The sequence below is a fragment of the Poecilia mexicana genome, unplaced genomic scaffold, assembly GCF_051168715.1.
Source record: "Poecilia mexicana isolate PSO_F unplaced genomic scaffold, ASM5116871v1 scaffold_1, whole genome shotgun sequence".
NCBI classification, from domain to species: Eukaryota; Metazoa; Chordata; class Actinopteri; order Cyprinodontiformes; family Poeciliidae; genus Poecilia; species Poecilia mexicana.
In genome coordinates this window covers 20,227,343-20,241,464 of record NW_028263370.1, presented here as the reverse complement: position 1 = coordinate 20,241,464, position 14,122 = coordinate 20,227,343, and the positions used below count along the sequence as shown (strand labels likewise).

General features: G+C 37.1%; 2 protein-coding genes across 3 annotated transcripts in view; both read right to left on the bottom strand.

The window, feature by feature from the left end:
* ero1b (endoplasmic reticulum oxidoreductase 1 beta) overlaps positions 1-1,890 on the bottom strand; it is an 18,203-nt gene extending 16,313 nt beyond the window's left edge. The window contains exon 1 of one of the 2 annotated variants that reach the window (XM_015011086.2): positions 1,457-1,890. In XM_015011086.2, coding sequence (XP_014866572.2) covers positions 1,457-1,621 — 165 coding nt within the window. In that variant the 5' untranslated portion in view covers positions 1,622-1,890. Of the gene's footprint in view, positions 1-702; positions 1,411-1,456 lie in introns of those variants that run through there. The other variant, XM_088006238.1, reaches the window with a different exon arrangement.
* On the bottom strand, positions 1,781-14,122 carry slc22a7a (solute carrier family 22 member 7a). Its single transcript, XM_015011085.2, has 10 exons — positions 11,825-14,122; positions 10,470-10,573; positions 6,305-6,459; positions 5,926-6,094; positions 5,719-5,842; positions 4,824-4,933; positions 4,370-4,584; positions 4,159-4,267; positions 3,013-3,219; positions 1,781-2,249 (listed from the first exon to the last, which is right to left on the bottom strand). The coding sequence occupies exons 1-10, from the start codon at positions 12,188-12,190 to the stop codon at positions 2,150-2,152; spliced, it is 1,659 nt and encodes a 552-aa protein (XP_014866571.2). The 5' UTR covers positions 12,191-14,122; the 3' UTR covers positions 1,781-2,149.

Sequence of the window (14,122 nt, the reverse complement as noted above, 5' to 3'; positions counted from 1 at the left end):
GCAGGACCACATACAGCTTATTTTTGTTATTCACTGTGGAGAACACACACTGAGATAATCTCATCAAAAACGTTTACATTTATGTGATAATCTTCAAACAAGAAAAGCTTTTGAATTCCTGGTCAGATATACGTTGGCTACGCTGCGTCTCTGGCAACTTCTACTGCCTGAATTTGCATCAGATGAAAATCAGTAAGTCAGGGTTACTTAGTGCATTACTGGAAATACTTCCACAGGCTGAAATTATTTACTGAGGTTTCAAAAAGTAACGTATGTTACAGTCATTTTTGTCGACTCACAGGTCAGGTTAGTGTTTCATTTTCAGAATCAAACTGATTAATTACTCAAGAAGCTAACATATGTGACCAACAAGGGATTCTATTAGACCCAAATGAAGAACTATAAAAAGTTCATTAAGCGGCCATATAATAGTACCACATTAAACTCTTTATGAAAACTCAACTTACTTTTTTAGTTGTTTTTTTTGTTGTTGTTGTTGTTGTTTATAAAAACAAAATTTTGAAATTAATGTTTGAATTTATCTTTTAGGAATTGGGAAATAAACTTACAAAACAATCTAAAGACAGCTTACAATAACATTTGTATAACTAGATATAAATAGCACAGGTGTAGCAGACACTCAGGAATACCAGTTTGTCTTGTTATCGCAACAGAAGCATGAAAAATTAAAGTACAGCTGACCTCTGAGTGCAGCAGTCCACTGAAAGCCAGCACCATAATAGAGTACCCAGTTGTTCTCAGCATCATTTCCTTCTTCTGATATTAACAAAGTTTCCCTTTTGGTGGTGAAACTGCTCTCCATATGCTGGGGCAGAGCAGAAGTGTGTCTGTAGGCAGAGCTGTCATAACTAACCAAAAGCTCAACCCCTGATACGGTTCCACCTCCAAAACAACCAAACCCCGCCTAACGGAAGTGCTCTGACTGTAGTTTTAGGGGGAACTGTGCCCTTTATATAGCACTAAAACACAGTAGAGTAAAAACTACAAATCCCATGAGCAGGCACAGGGCAAGATGCGGAAGCAGCCAATGAGAACACACCACGATTTGGACTTGTCCGTGGGAGTGAGACCTGTTTGAGCTGAAATTAAAAAGCATTACACCCACACAAAACCCGAATGCTGTTAGAGACAAAAACAAGGCTTTGTGTGGCAGTGAGGTGGCTCATGTACTGAAGAGTTGCTGCAGCACATCTGGATCAGAGGTTCTGATCCAGAACTGCTTCTTTCGATTAAACAGAACTGAAGTTGGGACTTAGAAAAGTTGCAGGGTAGCAGAAGACCAGAGATCCTGACCTGCACCGTCAATATTTGATATACAAAATGCTGCATGGAGACAGAACTGAAGGTAGCAACGTAATAAAACGCTATTCTGGATAAAAACAAATCTATTTTCACATAAAGCGGCTAAAAAACCCCGTTTGTAGGGTGTCCTTACATGACAGAGGCAGCTCTGATCCGCACTGTCCGACTCGCTGCTCTGGTGCTCGTTGTGCTGCGTTTGGGGTCTCCCGCTGTTCTGTTGAAACCAACCAAAAACTAAGTTCCTCAGAAAGCAGATGGACAGCAGAACCCAGCAGGCTTGTGCAGTTATCCTCCACATCCCTCACGGAGCTGCGCTGCCAATGATGGACGAAGAAAAAAACAGACTTCCGCCTCTCTCTGTTCGACTGCGATCTATGGGCTGTTAGCCACCGGGCTAACTCTAGCTAAAACTGAAGAGTCCGCTCACACTGCATAAAAACACACAGAGGCACGCTGAAAGAACAAAACATGTCTTTCTAAGTCTGTGGCCACCAAATATCCATCTTACTTTCGATTAAAACACACAAATACGCTTCTTCCTTCCGGAAAAACAGTTCCCATCGTTTTTCTTCTTCTACGCTGCTCTACTTTCTTCTTCCTGTTTTTTTATTGACGGTTGCCAAGCAACGTTTTGGTGCGCAACCGCCACCAACTGGAATGGAGTGTGGGACGGGATACTAAATATCTACATAAGTGTAAAACTACAGAATGCAACTTTTATTCAGCTAATAATCTCAATGGTCTGGTTCGAAAAACCTAAACATTACAATGAAAATCCAAAAGCATCAATTTACTAAATAAATCCACAGCCAACAGAAATCACATTTTAATAACAAGCTGCAAGCTGTGGTGCTTTGTCTTCACAGTTGAGTTGTTTCAACTGAATCTCTTCATCTTCGACTCCCTCTGCATCACTTTGTATGTGCCTGTAAAGAAAATAAGAGCAAAGACAAAGTGATGCATTTGAAATAATAAAAAATCTTAAGATAAGAAAAGCTAAAACTATGATGCATAAAGGTAAATTCTCCTGCACAGCTCTGTAATCATTATTTTAATTTAACACTCGTCATTTTTTATGTGTCACAAAACTATAATTAATCTAGGTAAACTGAAAAAAGTATGTTTTTGTCTTAACAATCTTGGTTTATTTCATACTGAAATGATGTAATGTTTGTAAGGAAAAGGCATTTATGAGTTCAGCAGGAGATTCAACAATTTATGGATTTTTATTTATTGATTGATTTTATTTTGTATTTTTATTTTTTTCAGAAACTAAACTCCAAATTATTCCCAGAAAATCTTCCTACTCTTAGATTTTTCTGTAGAGTACACCAAAATTTGAAAGAAAATACTTTGTTCCTTAACCCACACAAATACCAGAGTTTTACACCAGAGGTCTGAAAAGTCAACAAGCCACCTGACATTCACAAAATCAAGCAAATTTGGGGTCAATCAACTGAGCTATAAATATTTCAGCCCCCCAAACCAGCAAAATAATAATAGTAAAATTAAATTATATCAATTATGCTTGATTTTGTTAGTGTTGGAGCTGGGGGACAAGTTATTATTTAGTGACCTCTGGAAACATTTTTTTTTATTATAATGGCACAAATGAAAATCACAAGCCTGCACAAATGTAGAGTTAGTTGATTGACGCTATATTTCAATCAGCTGTGGAGAAATGCATACCTTCTCTCCTCAACATCGAGAATATTTTCTGGCAGATTGATGTTTAGCGTTTCTGGAAGGAGAAAAACTAAGCCGCCACTGATGATTCCAGTCCCAGCGAAGATCACAGGAGGCAGAAGAAGCCAAACATCTTCCAGCAGCATGACCATTGGAGCTAAGGAGCCTCCCAACCGACAGAGACAGGAAGTGTAGCCTAAACCACATTGCCTTCACAAAAAAAAGAAAGAAAAAACAGGTGTTGTGAATTGCTTTTCTGACTAAATCTGACTAAATGTGTACTGCCACAAAGCTCACAGTATTTTTTGACCTTACACAAATATGAACTAAACTTTGACCTGTGAGAAGCATTCCAAGAATGACTGAATTGCAGTGTAAAGTGCTTTAGAGTCCTCTGGACTTGATAAAGCAAGGTAGTATGTACGTAGGCTATATATTAGCTAGCAGATAAAAGCTACATTAGTTAAGCTAATTTTGCTAGTTTGTCAGTAAACACAGACTTTTATCTTAGTATTACACAAAGGTGGGTAGAGTACCAAAATTTTTAATCGAGTAATATTTGTAACGTACTTATATTTTTAGGTTGGATAGGAACGAGGTGAAAGCTAGTTCTAAGCTTACGGCATTTTTATTGTTGACATAGCAACTGTGATGACAGTTAATTATGGAAAGTAACAGTTAAGGATGCCTAAAAGATGGCAGGCAGCTAATAGTGACTATGTACACTAAAGGTTTGAGTTGTAAGCTTAGGATGACGGGTGTTACGGAGTGAAAGCTTCTTCAAACACGACGGAGGCTCCTATGTATTTTACTGAACCTTTCTGTTCAGTTTTTATTGAAGAGAAAAACGGCAACAGCTGTTCGTAACCTAGCAACCAAAAATCAACAAAAGCAAGATGGTGACAAAACAGAACCAGATCCTGTTAAGTATTCTTCAAAATAAAAGACTTCCTCTATTCAAATAAATCATGTCTCACACTTAAATATATTCCACTTCACCTTTGTAATTATATACAATCATGTTCAATACAATTAATAATAATCATCATGTAAATTATGCTTAACATATGATTGTAAATCAGTCACTTATCATGCAAAATATACTGAACAACATATAAGTGTAAAAAAGTCACAACAACAGGAGTTTACCTGAGTACAGTTGGATAGAGTTCAGTTGAGTAGAGGAATGCTGTGGTAAATGCTGCCTCAGAGAAACCTTTTGCCACCACAGCAATGCATGTTCGAATCACAGAGTACTCTAAAAGGAAAAAGGCACATTTCTGAACATTTCCATGCACAGGTATTTATCCAGCTTTTTTTTCCATATGTCAAAGACGAACAAAGAAGTAAATAAATTAACCTAAAGGTATGACAGTGTTTATTCCAATCAGAGCTCCTGTTATGATCAGAAACCATGCCTGGCCGTTCCGACGGCCAATTACATCCAGGATGAAAAAAGTGAGGATTTTGGCTGGCACTTCAATAGCACCATAGATGAACTGAGTGAGGTAGATGCTGACGCCGAATCCTGAGATCTTGAAACTGATCCCATAGTAGAGGAAGGAAACAGCAAACCTTCAAATACAGATATAGACATAGTCAGACTTTATTGTCATTCAGATGTACATTTCAAATGTACATTTTGAGCAAAATTTTGGTGCAAGGCTCCAGTAATGCTAAAATAAATAAACAAGTAATTTAATAAAATGGTTAAGTTGAAACTTTACAGAAACCTGCACCACAGACTGCAGTAGTGCTACTAGTTGTAATAGTAGTAGTAGTAGTGGTGGTATTGTTAAAGGTTGATTTAGTACCAGGACAGCCCAGAGAGGAAAGTGATCTTCCTTAGCTGAGGGGTTCTGATCAGGTCCAGGTAGGTGTGGTTCTTCTCTGCCACTTCAGTGACGGTTACCTTCCTTAGAACCTGAAACAGCAACAGAGTTGATCACCAATATGTCTGATTATCAGTTGATTTATTCAGGTAGATCATTTTAAGCTTAGCTAACTTTGAAACGAGAACATCAAGTTGAATCAAGCATCACTCTGATATTGCCTACTCATCAGGGCTTTACACACATACACACAGATTAATAATTTAATTTCAATGTTTTTTAATCCTATCAATATCTGCTTCCTTTATTACACTTAATTTGCTTAATTTCTTTTTCAAAACTGATCTGCATATGCTTTAAAAAGGGAAGTATTATGTGTTTTCCAGGCACTTAATGCCGTTTTATAGTACAATCAAGTAATTGTTACTTTCCGTTTGTATAAAAATGCTACATATATCAAACATGACTTGATTTTGTAATTTGACACCTTCAAATTGAGCTTCTGTCTCTTTAAGAAGCTCCTAATCTCTCTGATACTCCACCTTCAGCACGTCATGACAATAATGCTCGTCATTGTTTACAACCGTTCTTATGAAAGTTAGACTGAGAAATAGTTTGTGTGATAAGCTCAGCAGATGCGTAGTCCCATCAGAAGTTTGCTAACTGCTGCTACTGCTAGTTTGAAGGAGCTGTGTGGGGGAAGTGTGAGGAATGGTTGCTTTATAAGAGCAACATTTAGGCACACTGAATGGTTGTAATGGGAGATTCAAGGATTTCTCAAACACACATGAAAGAATCAAATCAACACTCCAGTTATGTTTTTGATGAGGGAATAACATTATAACATAACATAAAGCAAGAAAACGTTGATCTTTACCTCAGTGTCCAGTTTGGTTGTGCGTTGATCGGTCCTGTTCATTTTAGCACATTGAACCAAATACTTTTTTGCTTCCTCTGTCCTGCCGTTAGCCAACAACCAGCGAGCGGACTCAGGCAGCCACCTGAAGGAAAACAGAGATTGCTGTCTCTCATTCTTATTGAAACAAAAACTACAACTGCTAAGGAGAAGAACAAAATATCGCACCAACAACAGATGATGGTAACAGCGCAGGGAACAGTCACTGCCAGCGTTAGATGCCTCCAGTCTCGTATAAAATAGGCAAGTAGAGCCAGAAGCATGTTTCCAGCGCTCCACGACAAACTCATAATGGTTCCCGTAAAGGTGCGGTGCTTTATATCTGTCCACTCAATACCTTAGCGTGTAGATAAATAATGGACAAATTCAGTTTAGCACTGAGAAACTCTATAATTATCTTAATACCCATTAAACATGACCAAATAAATGATTTAAAAAAATATTTGAATAAAACTGTTAATGGATAATCTGCTGATAAATTTAAATAGCTCTGTATGAATTTTAAAGTTTGAACAGAGGATAATTTGATGTGAAATGGCGTTGTTACCAAGGACTATTCCGATAATCGACAGCCCACTGAGGGATAAGCCGGAAAGCGCTCTGGAAATGGCAAACATGACGTAGGATGTAGACAAGGCAGCGGTAGCTCCAAACAAGGTGGAGGCAATTAAAGCCACCACAAGCATGGACTTTCGACCAAGCCTGCAACATACACAGAACATAAAACACAAGTTATTATCAAGAGTAGCAACAAGTTTTAATTGTATTATTTTTTCAAACCTCATTCAACAGAGACTCAGGTTCATTTATGTATTGGATTTAAGTAATAACTGCAACATTATCCAAAGTGGTGAAAGTAGAATGACACGAAAGTAAAGAAAAAGTCGATCAAAACAGAATTTTGGGATTAGGACTGAAATAGATTAATTGTGATTAATCAATTATTAAAATAATCGTAAACTGAATTAGTAATTGATTAATTGTTAATTGGATAATACAGAGTGAAAAAGAGGCTGAAAAAACTGTAAATGTAATAGATAGATGGACAGACAGACAGACAGACAGACAGACAGACAGACAGACAGACAGACAGACAGACAGACAGACAGACAGACAGACAGACAGACAGACAGACAGATAGATAGATAGATAGATAGATAGATAGATAGATAGATAGATAGATAGATAGATAGATAGATAGATAGCAGTGTTGTGGTACTCGAAGTTGGTCTTGGTCTTAAGACCGGTCTTAAGACCATTTTTTGATGGTCTCGGTCTCGTCTCGGACTCGACCGCATTTGGTCTCGGTCTTGTCTCGGTCTCGGGCGCTGAGGACTCGGCATTTTATTTCAAGACCAGTCAAGACCGCAACTGTGAAAATATCACTAAACATACAGCATTCTGTCCACTTTATTTGTTAACATCTTTGTTTTCAGTGGATGCAAAACACACCGATTAAAATCCAAGCAACTACGTGTTTCTCCCCCTCCCCCTCCCCTCCCCACCTTTCACTCTCCCTCCTCCTCCCCTCCCCACCTTTCACTCGCGCGCGGCGCTCCAGGACATGCGCAGTGGTTTCCTCTCAGCAGCAGAAAATGTTTGTCTAATCGTCAGTAATATAATAGCGCTGCATAAATAGTAAGAAATCCGATGGCCACAGCTAACTCAGCAGCGCTTCGCTTTCACAGACAGTGGGGACAACGTCTAACTTTTTTCGTCACTTAGAAAAGTAGCTCAAAGAAGGTAAGCTCCGTTAACGTGATGTTATCAAAGCTAGCTGTACAGAGACACATAAGCATTGTGATGAAAAATGTTATCACTCACTGCGCTGAATTATTGTGCGGAGGTGTTGACTGACTTGTCGCATATATGGGACAACGCTATGTCCAAAAGTCTGCAATATAGTGAGGTGACATTCAGAAACAGTCGATTCTTCTCCACGGCTCTTTACTTATTAGATAGGACTGGAGTGTCACTCACTGAGAGCCGTTGTTCTGTCAGATAGCCATACGCTGTCAGGTTAGCATACATGCATTAAGCATTAAGAAATCCGACCGTCAGAGGAGTTGTCAGTTCACCATACGCAGCAAGTTATGATGAACATAAGTCATTAAATTGTTTTCAATGATAACTATATAGATATACATGTGTTGTCATGGTTTCAAAGTGTATTTAAAGCAGGTCTGGCTGCAGCTGGAGTAACTACAACACACGCCCGTGTAAAACTCACTTAACCGCTAAGTCAGGATGCCATACAACTGTTAATAACAAAGTGTATGACAATCTACGTCATGATTCTATGTTGTTGATTAAATGAAATCTTATGGTAATGACGTGTCTGACAGATATAGCCGGTGTTCTATCAGATACCATATGCTGTCAGAATAGCATACATGCAGTGAGTACCATGCCAGCGCATGCGCATTAAGTCCGACCGTCAGTGGAGTTGTCAGTATACGCAACAAGTTATGACGAAAATAAGTCATTAAATTGTTTATAATATGACATAATATGATAACTAGGTAGATATACATGTGTTGTCGTGGTTTCAAAGTGTGTTTAAAGCAGGTCTGGCTGCAGCTGGATGCCATACAACTGTTAATAACCAAGTGTATGATGATCTACGTCATGATTCTATGTTGCTGATTAAATAAAATCATATGGTAATGACAGGGTATATCTGAGCTAAGCCTATGACGATCTGACCTGACAGAACACCCGTTCTTTGTTCTTGTAATGCTCTGTGTACACTGCATCATTATTTTATTTTATTATGTACGTTAATATTTAAATTAACAAATAACTAAAACACAAGAACGAAAGAGCACACAGAGCATGCACATTGCTCTTTGATTGTTTTTGTTCAAAGTGGCAGCTGTAATGTCTGCCATGGTGTCAGACTACCTGGCTTCATGTACTGGGATAGAGAGTGAAAACAGTCACGATGAGCGCCTTCTGTTTGGTTACTTCTTGCTTGTTGCTCCTTGGTCAGTGTTCATAGTTGAGCGTTATTTACCGTCAGGGCATTGCCTCAATTGCTATGTTTAATGGTGCAGACAGTGGTGGATTCTTACATGAGCAATATGGGCAAATGCCCAGGGTGTTATGTTTTTAGGGATGGCACGAGACCATCACACTTTTTAGCACATAAATGGAATATTTAATATTGGTAAAATGTATTAAGTATTTAATATATAGGTGTTTTATGGTAATATGGATCTTTCAGATTATTTTGAGAAGCAATTTCGATCATATTTTACATTTTATTGTGTCATGTAGCTGTAGCTGGTCTTGGTCTTGACTCGGTCTCGACTTCCCTCGGTCTTGGTCTTGACTTGGTCTCGGACCCTAAAAGTCTTGGTCTTGTCTCGGTCTCGATACACTCTGGTCTTGGTCTTGTCTTGGTCTCGAGTTAGGTGGTCTTGAACACAACACTGATAGATAGATAGATAGATAGATAGATAGATAGATAGATAGATAGATAGATAGATAGATAGATAGATAGATAGATAGATAGATAGATAGATAGATAGATAGATAGATAGATAGATAGATAGATAGATAGATAGATAGATAGATAGATAGATAGATAGATAGATAGATAGATAGATGTGCACATCGAAAGCTTCTTTTTCTACACCTCAACCACATTACAAGTAAACTCAGCATGTCCGAAATAAACAGAAATAAAACAGTTAGTGTGTTTCCGGTCATGTGGATTCAGTTTTGTAATCACTGGTATTAGCTAACTGGCAGTTAGTTGTTTGATTCTCATTGCACAGCCACGTGTGCACCCATTCACTCATAATGCTGTTTTATTAGCAAAGAGGCAGCTGACATGTCTTGAACAAAAGTCGCTACTAAATACACAAAACACATGACAGCTGTGTGGAATTGCAATTTTTTATTGCTTGGATGACTTTTTAAGTAAAGATATTTGATTTAGCACACACACATACACCAATTTATTAATTTTCTGCTACATTCTCCTTTACACTAAAACCTCAGTTTTGTAATATGACTGATAAGATCATGTTACACACATCGTGTTTACTGAGAGTGCTAAGATTTCTGTGGACTGTAGTAAAATGCTGCAATGCACCTGATTCATCCCTCATTTTTCCACAAACAATGGGATAGTATTGTCTCTTTGCTTTTTAGTTTTTCCCATAATTTTTTATTTCTAGGTTCCTCTCTTTTTTATTATATGATCATACAATAGAAAATACTTTATTGTCCCCTTTGGAAAGTCTGGCCTCAAAAGGCCTGTGCATAATTGATATATAAATGAAAATAAACACAAATCTTTTGATCAAAATTATCTCCAAGTTTAAAAAATGTCTCAAGATGTCATTCTGCTGGACTTCAAAATCCAAAAAGGAGAAAAAGGACAACATAAAAGAGAACACAAATAATTGAGAACTACATTAGAAGTAAATATGGTTATTAGCTCCTGGAGTACTTTTGGGAAATTATTTAAGGTGTGAAAACACTAATGAGTCGGGAATAAAATACATTTAACAATAATTATTATCAGCAAAAAGGTTCTGAGTTCAAATGAAGAAAAGAGAAAAAAAATTATGTTGAACCTTAATTTTGTTAGTTTTAGCTGAGTGTTGCAAATATTTAAAGTCTGAGGACTATACTGAAACTGTAATTTACTTATAAAATTATTATTGATGTGTGTAATTAAGTGTTTTGGATTAACTTACTTGTCTGAAAGCTGTCCAAAGACAATGGCTCCAAACATCACTCCAAGAAAGAAGTAGGTGGCAAGTGCATGATTCAGTTGCTTGTCGTTACACACCAGATCCCACTGTAAGGAAGCAGAAATGTTTTAAAGTGTGTGACCCAACTTTTCAGTTTCTTAATTGATGATCTCTTTAGGTTTCAAATTAATTTTGATGTCTGTTTGCCCGTTCGGTTTGTTGATCGGGGACATGAACAGTCACCTGGTCTGAATGAAACTGAGGAAAGGTCAAAGGTTATAAAACTGCTGAATTTAAACAGAGTTAAAATAAAGTGACACCAAAAACAAGTATACAGATGCAAAAAAAAAAATACATAAAATAGATTTGGGTCTTGCCTTTTCACTTCTTCATGAACTCAATTTTTTTATTTAAAAACACTTTATTGATCATATAAAGAGAAACTATGTTGCTTTAATTTATATTTTTCAAAGTTTTTCAGTGAGTTATTGTACAGACTGAGTGTAGGATCTCCTGTAGCAGTCCGTATTACAGCGGCCTACAAAAGACACTATGTTGTTGTACGTCTGTCTCATGTAAAAGATGCTGATTCATGACTTGCATTGCCATTTCATCCACTCCTACTTCCATTACTCTTACAAATCTTGACTTTTGATTTAATTGTTTGCCTTAATTAAGAATTTTCATGAATTATGGAGATACATTTTTTCAGAAATAATAAAATTTCCATCCACCCATGCCAGAAAACAGGGATTTGAACCCAGGTCATTCTTGTGTTAGAATTCAAATCTTATAGGTGATAGTGAAAAATATTGTGCTTTAAAACATTTTACTACACTTTATTTATGTTTAATGGGATTCTGGTCCCCATATAAATCAGTTAACAAAATAAATGTAAGTCACATCCATCTGGTTGATATTCATTCAAATGAAACAGTGAATATGTAGAGATCTGCAAAATTCCTTCATAGAAAGTTCATGCCCAGTTCATGTCTTTTATTGTCCCACAAAGGGGAAATTTGTTCTGCAGCCAGGCATTTCAAACAACATAAAAGTCCATGGACGATGTTAAAAACAGAGAAACAGAAGCACCAATTCATGAATGGATGAAGTGGAATTTTATTTCATAAATTTGGGGAGCTGATTGGTGTGAATACAAAGAAGTTCTTTCATCTGTCAGCTGTGTCTCAACTTTTATATAATTCAGTATAAATTATCAACTAACCGGATCAACTCAAACTCAATTCTCTCACATTGATTAGTTACAAGCATTTCCTGTTAACATTAAAATGTTTCTTCTGCTGACCTTTTATGAAAGAAATAAGCATTTTTAAAGTTTTAATTGATTCAAATTTTACCTCAGAGGCCGTTGTGGAGCTAAATTGTGATTTGTCGTAGGTCCACCCATCGGGACAAATCACAGTCGTGTTCTCCCGGCTGAGGTTGCTGGTTTGTGGGGAGCTGTAGACTCTGCAGGAGCTGAGAGAGCCGTCGTCGTGCTGGGGGATCCAGAGGGCCAGAGTCTCAGGGTCGGGGGACCAGGCGCTGTCTTTGCTTTTCTCCAGCTTCCTCAGGGAGCAGTGGTGAGGCGGGGTGGCAGAGATGAAGTTGTGCAGGAGAAAGTGGAGGGGAAGAATGGCACGAGGCAGACACAGGATGGACAATATGAAAAACTGAAATCTGGAGAATCCACCGATGTCGTTGAGTATCTCTTCAAACCTCATGTTGACAAGATGGAGAAAAAAAGGATCAGGGTGCTCTGCTGATCAGATCTCTTCTCGCTGCCTTATATGATCCCTTATTTACAGCATGGGGGCGGGGGGCAGTCAGAGGGAGGGTCTTTTTAGGGAGGTGAGGTCTGCTCTGTTTCTGTCTGCCTTAAATGTTCACTTATTCATTATGAACATACTGTATTAATTTATGTCAGTTTATATATGCAGGATTCACTTTTAACAGAAATCCTAAGGATCATTTTAAAGTTTTCACACTTTTAATTTAGAAATAATTACCAAATCTGATTTTAATTCAATTATTCAACATTTTTTGGTTGGTTTTTGCCCCAAAGCAACCTCTACAATCTACTTCTGTAGATCTGTAAAGGTTCTTGAATTAGTTTAGCAGAAGACATTTCAAGGAATCAAATACAAATCCATTAGTTTAATATTAGTCATGTAAGAGTGAAACTCTTTCATCGGATTAGGATGTCAGTACAGTGCCTGGTATTATAAGAGGAACCAAAGTCAAATTCCTAGTTTCTGTGCACAAACTTGGTTAATACAGCTAACTTTGATACTTTGCAATAAACTAACTGCCATAAACATGTCTGCATTTTCTAGGACTCTCCTTTTATATTTTTGGCATTGTCTCAAAGTTCTGTGAAACACATTCTTTTGCATGTTTTTCACTATTTACCTTTACATTCTTTATTGTTTTGTTCCCATGTTCCACTAACTACCACACAGACTCATTGTGGTGTAGCTGTTTGACTTCTGGATCTTTCATTCTTCCTATATATTCACATGAGTTCCTGTGCTTACAAGGAAATTGACTGAAACGTGAAATTCAATTTGTCAAGTAAATGTAAACAGAAGCGCATGACGAATGCTATTCAGGACTTGGTCACAAGTGCAGTGTTTTTCAAAGGTACTCAAAGAACCCTCCTCCACCAGTTCAAGAAAGTTGAAACCCGCCATGTTGATAATAAAACCATCTCACATTAAATACCCATTTAACAGTTCAAATGCACTTAACAGCATACAGCCGATAAAGACTGGGGAATAGCAATCTTTATAAGTGCAGCTGATCAGGTATGAAGCATAATATGCATGTTTTTGTAACTATTATTATTTTTTCTATCTTCACAAAGACTTTGTGTTGACTTTTCAAGGAATTGCTAGTTAAGGCCCCAAAAAGGCTTGGGCCGCCCCTCTGACCTTTGTTCATTGTCCATTCATCTCTGACCAGGATATGCCTAGCCTAAAACCTAACCTAAACTCAATTTACATCTTCATCCTAAAGTAGTATTTGTTGGGAAAATAGGCCTTACAATGTGAAAAATGCTAATGTATGAAATTAAATTAAATTAAATTAAATTAAATAAGCAGATCTATTTGAAAAATCAAAGATCTGCAGGGATTTATATTTGCCATTATTTTGAGGCTAGTAGACCTAAAGAAAACAGAAGCAGCAAGATCACATCTCAAGAAGGTGGAAGGCAGTAGCAGCATCTTGAGACTAAAATAGGTGGTAACACTTTATTTGAAGGGGGTTGAATAAGACTGACATGACACTGTCATAAACATGACATAACACCTGTCATGAACATGAATAAGCCTTCATGAATATTTATGACTGTTGTCATAAAGTGTCATTCGGTAAATTATGACACTTTTAATACAAAGTTAACATTATTCAAAATGTCTTTGTTATGACAACTTGACATTAACCAATAAATCATTACTGTTTAAACTTTACCTTTAATAACATAAAGTTATCTAATTTTTAAAGTGCAATCAGTAATACTTTTATAACAAATTTATATCAGTAATGATTTCTTGGCTAATGTCAAGTTGTCATAACAAAGACATTTTGAATAATGTCAACTTTGTTTTAAAAGTGTCATAATTTACCAAATGACGCCTTATGACAACAGTCAT

What these genes read in the sequence shown, in the direction of transcription:
- slc22a7a (XM_015011085.2), bottom strand. Translation starts at nt 12,190, where the DNA reads ATGAGGTTTGAAGAGATACTCAACGACATCGGTGGATTCTCCAGATTT. An exon ending in GTTACCATCATCTGTTGTTG is followed by an intron (nt 5,843 to 5,925) that starts GTGCGATATTTT and finishes GTTTTCCTTCAG; the next exon opens with GTGGCTGCCTGAGTCCGCTC. An exon ending in CTCGATGTTGAGGAGAGAAG is followed by an intron (nt 2,250 to 3,012) that starts GTATGCATTTCT and finishes TTTTCTTTACAG; the next exon opens with GCACATACAAAGTGATGCAG.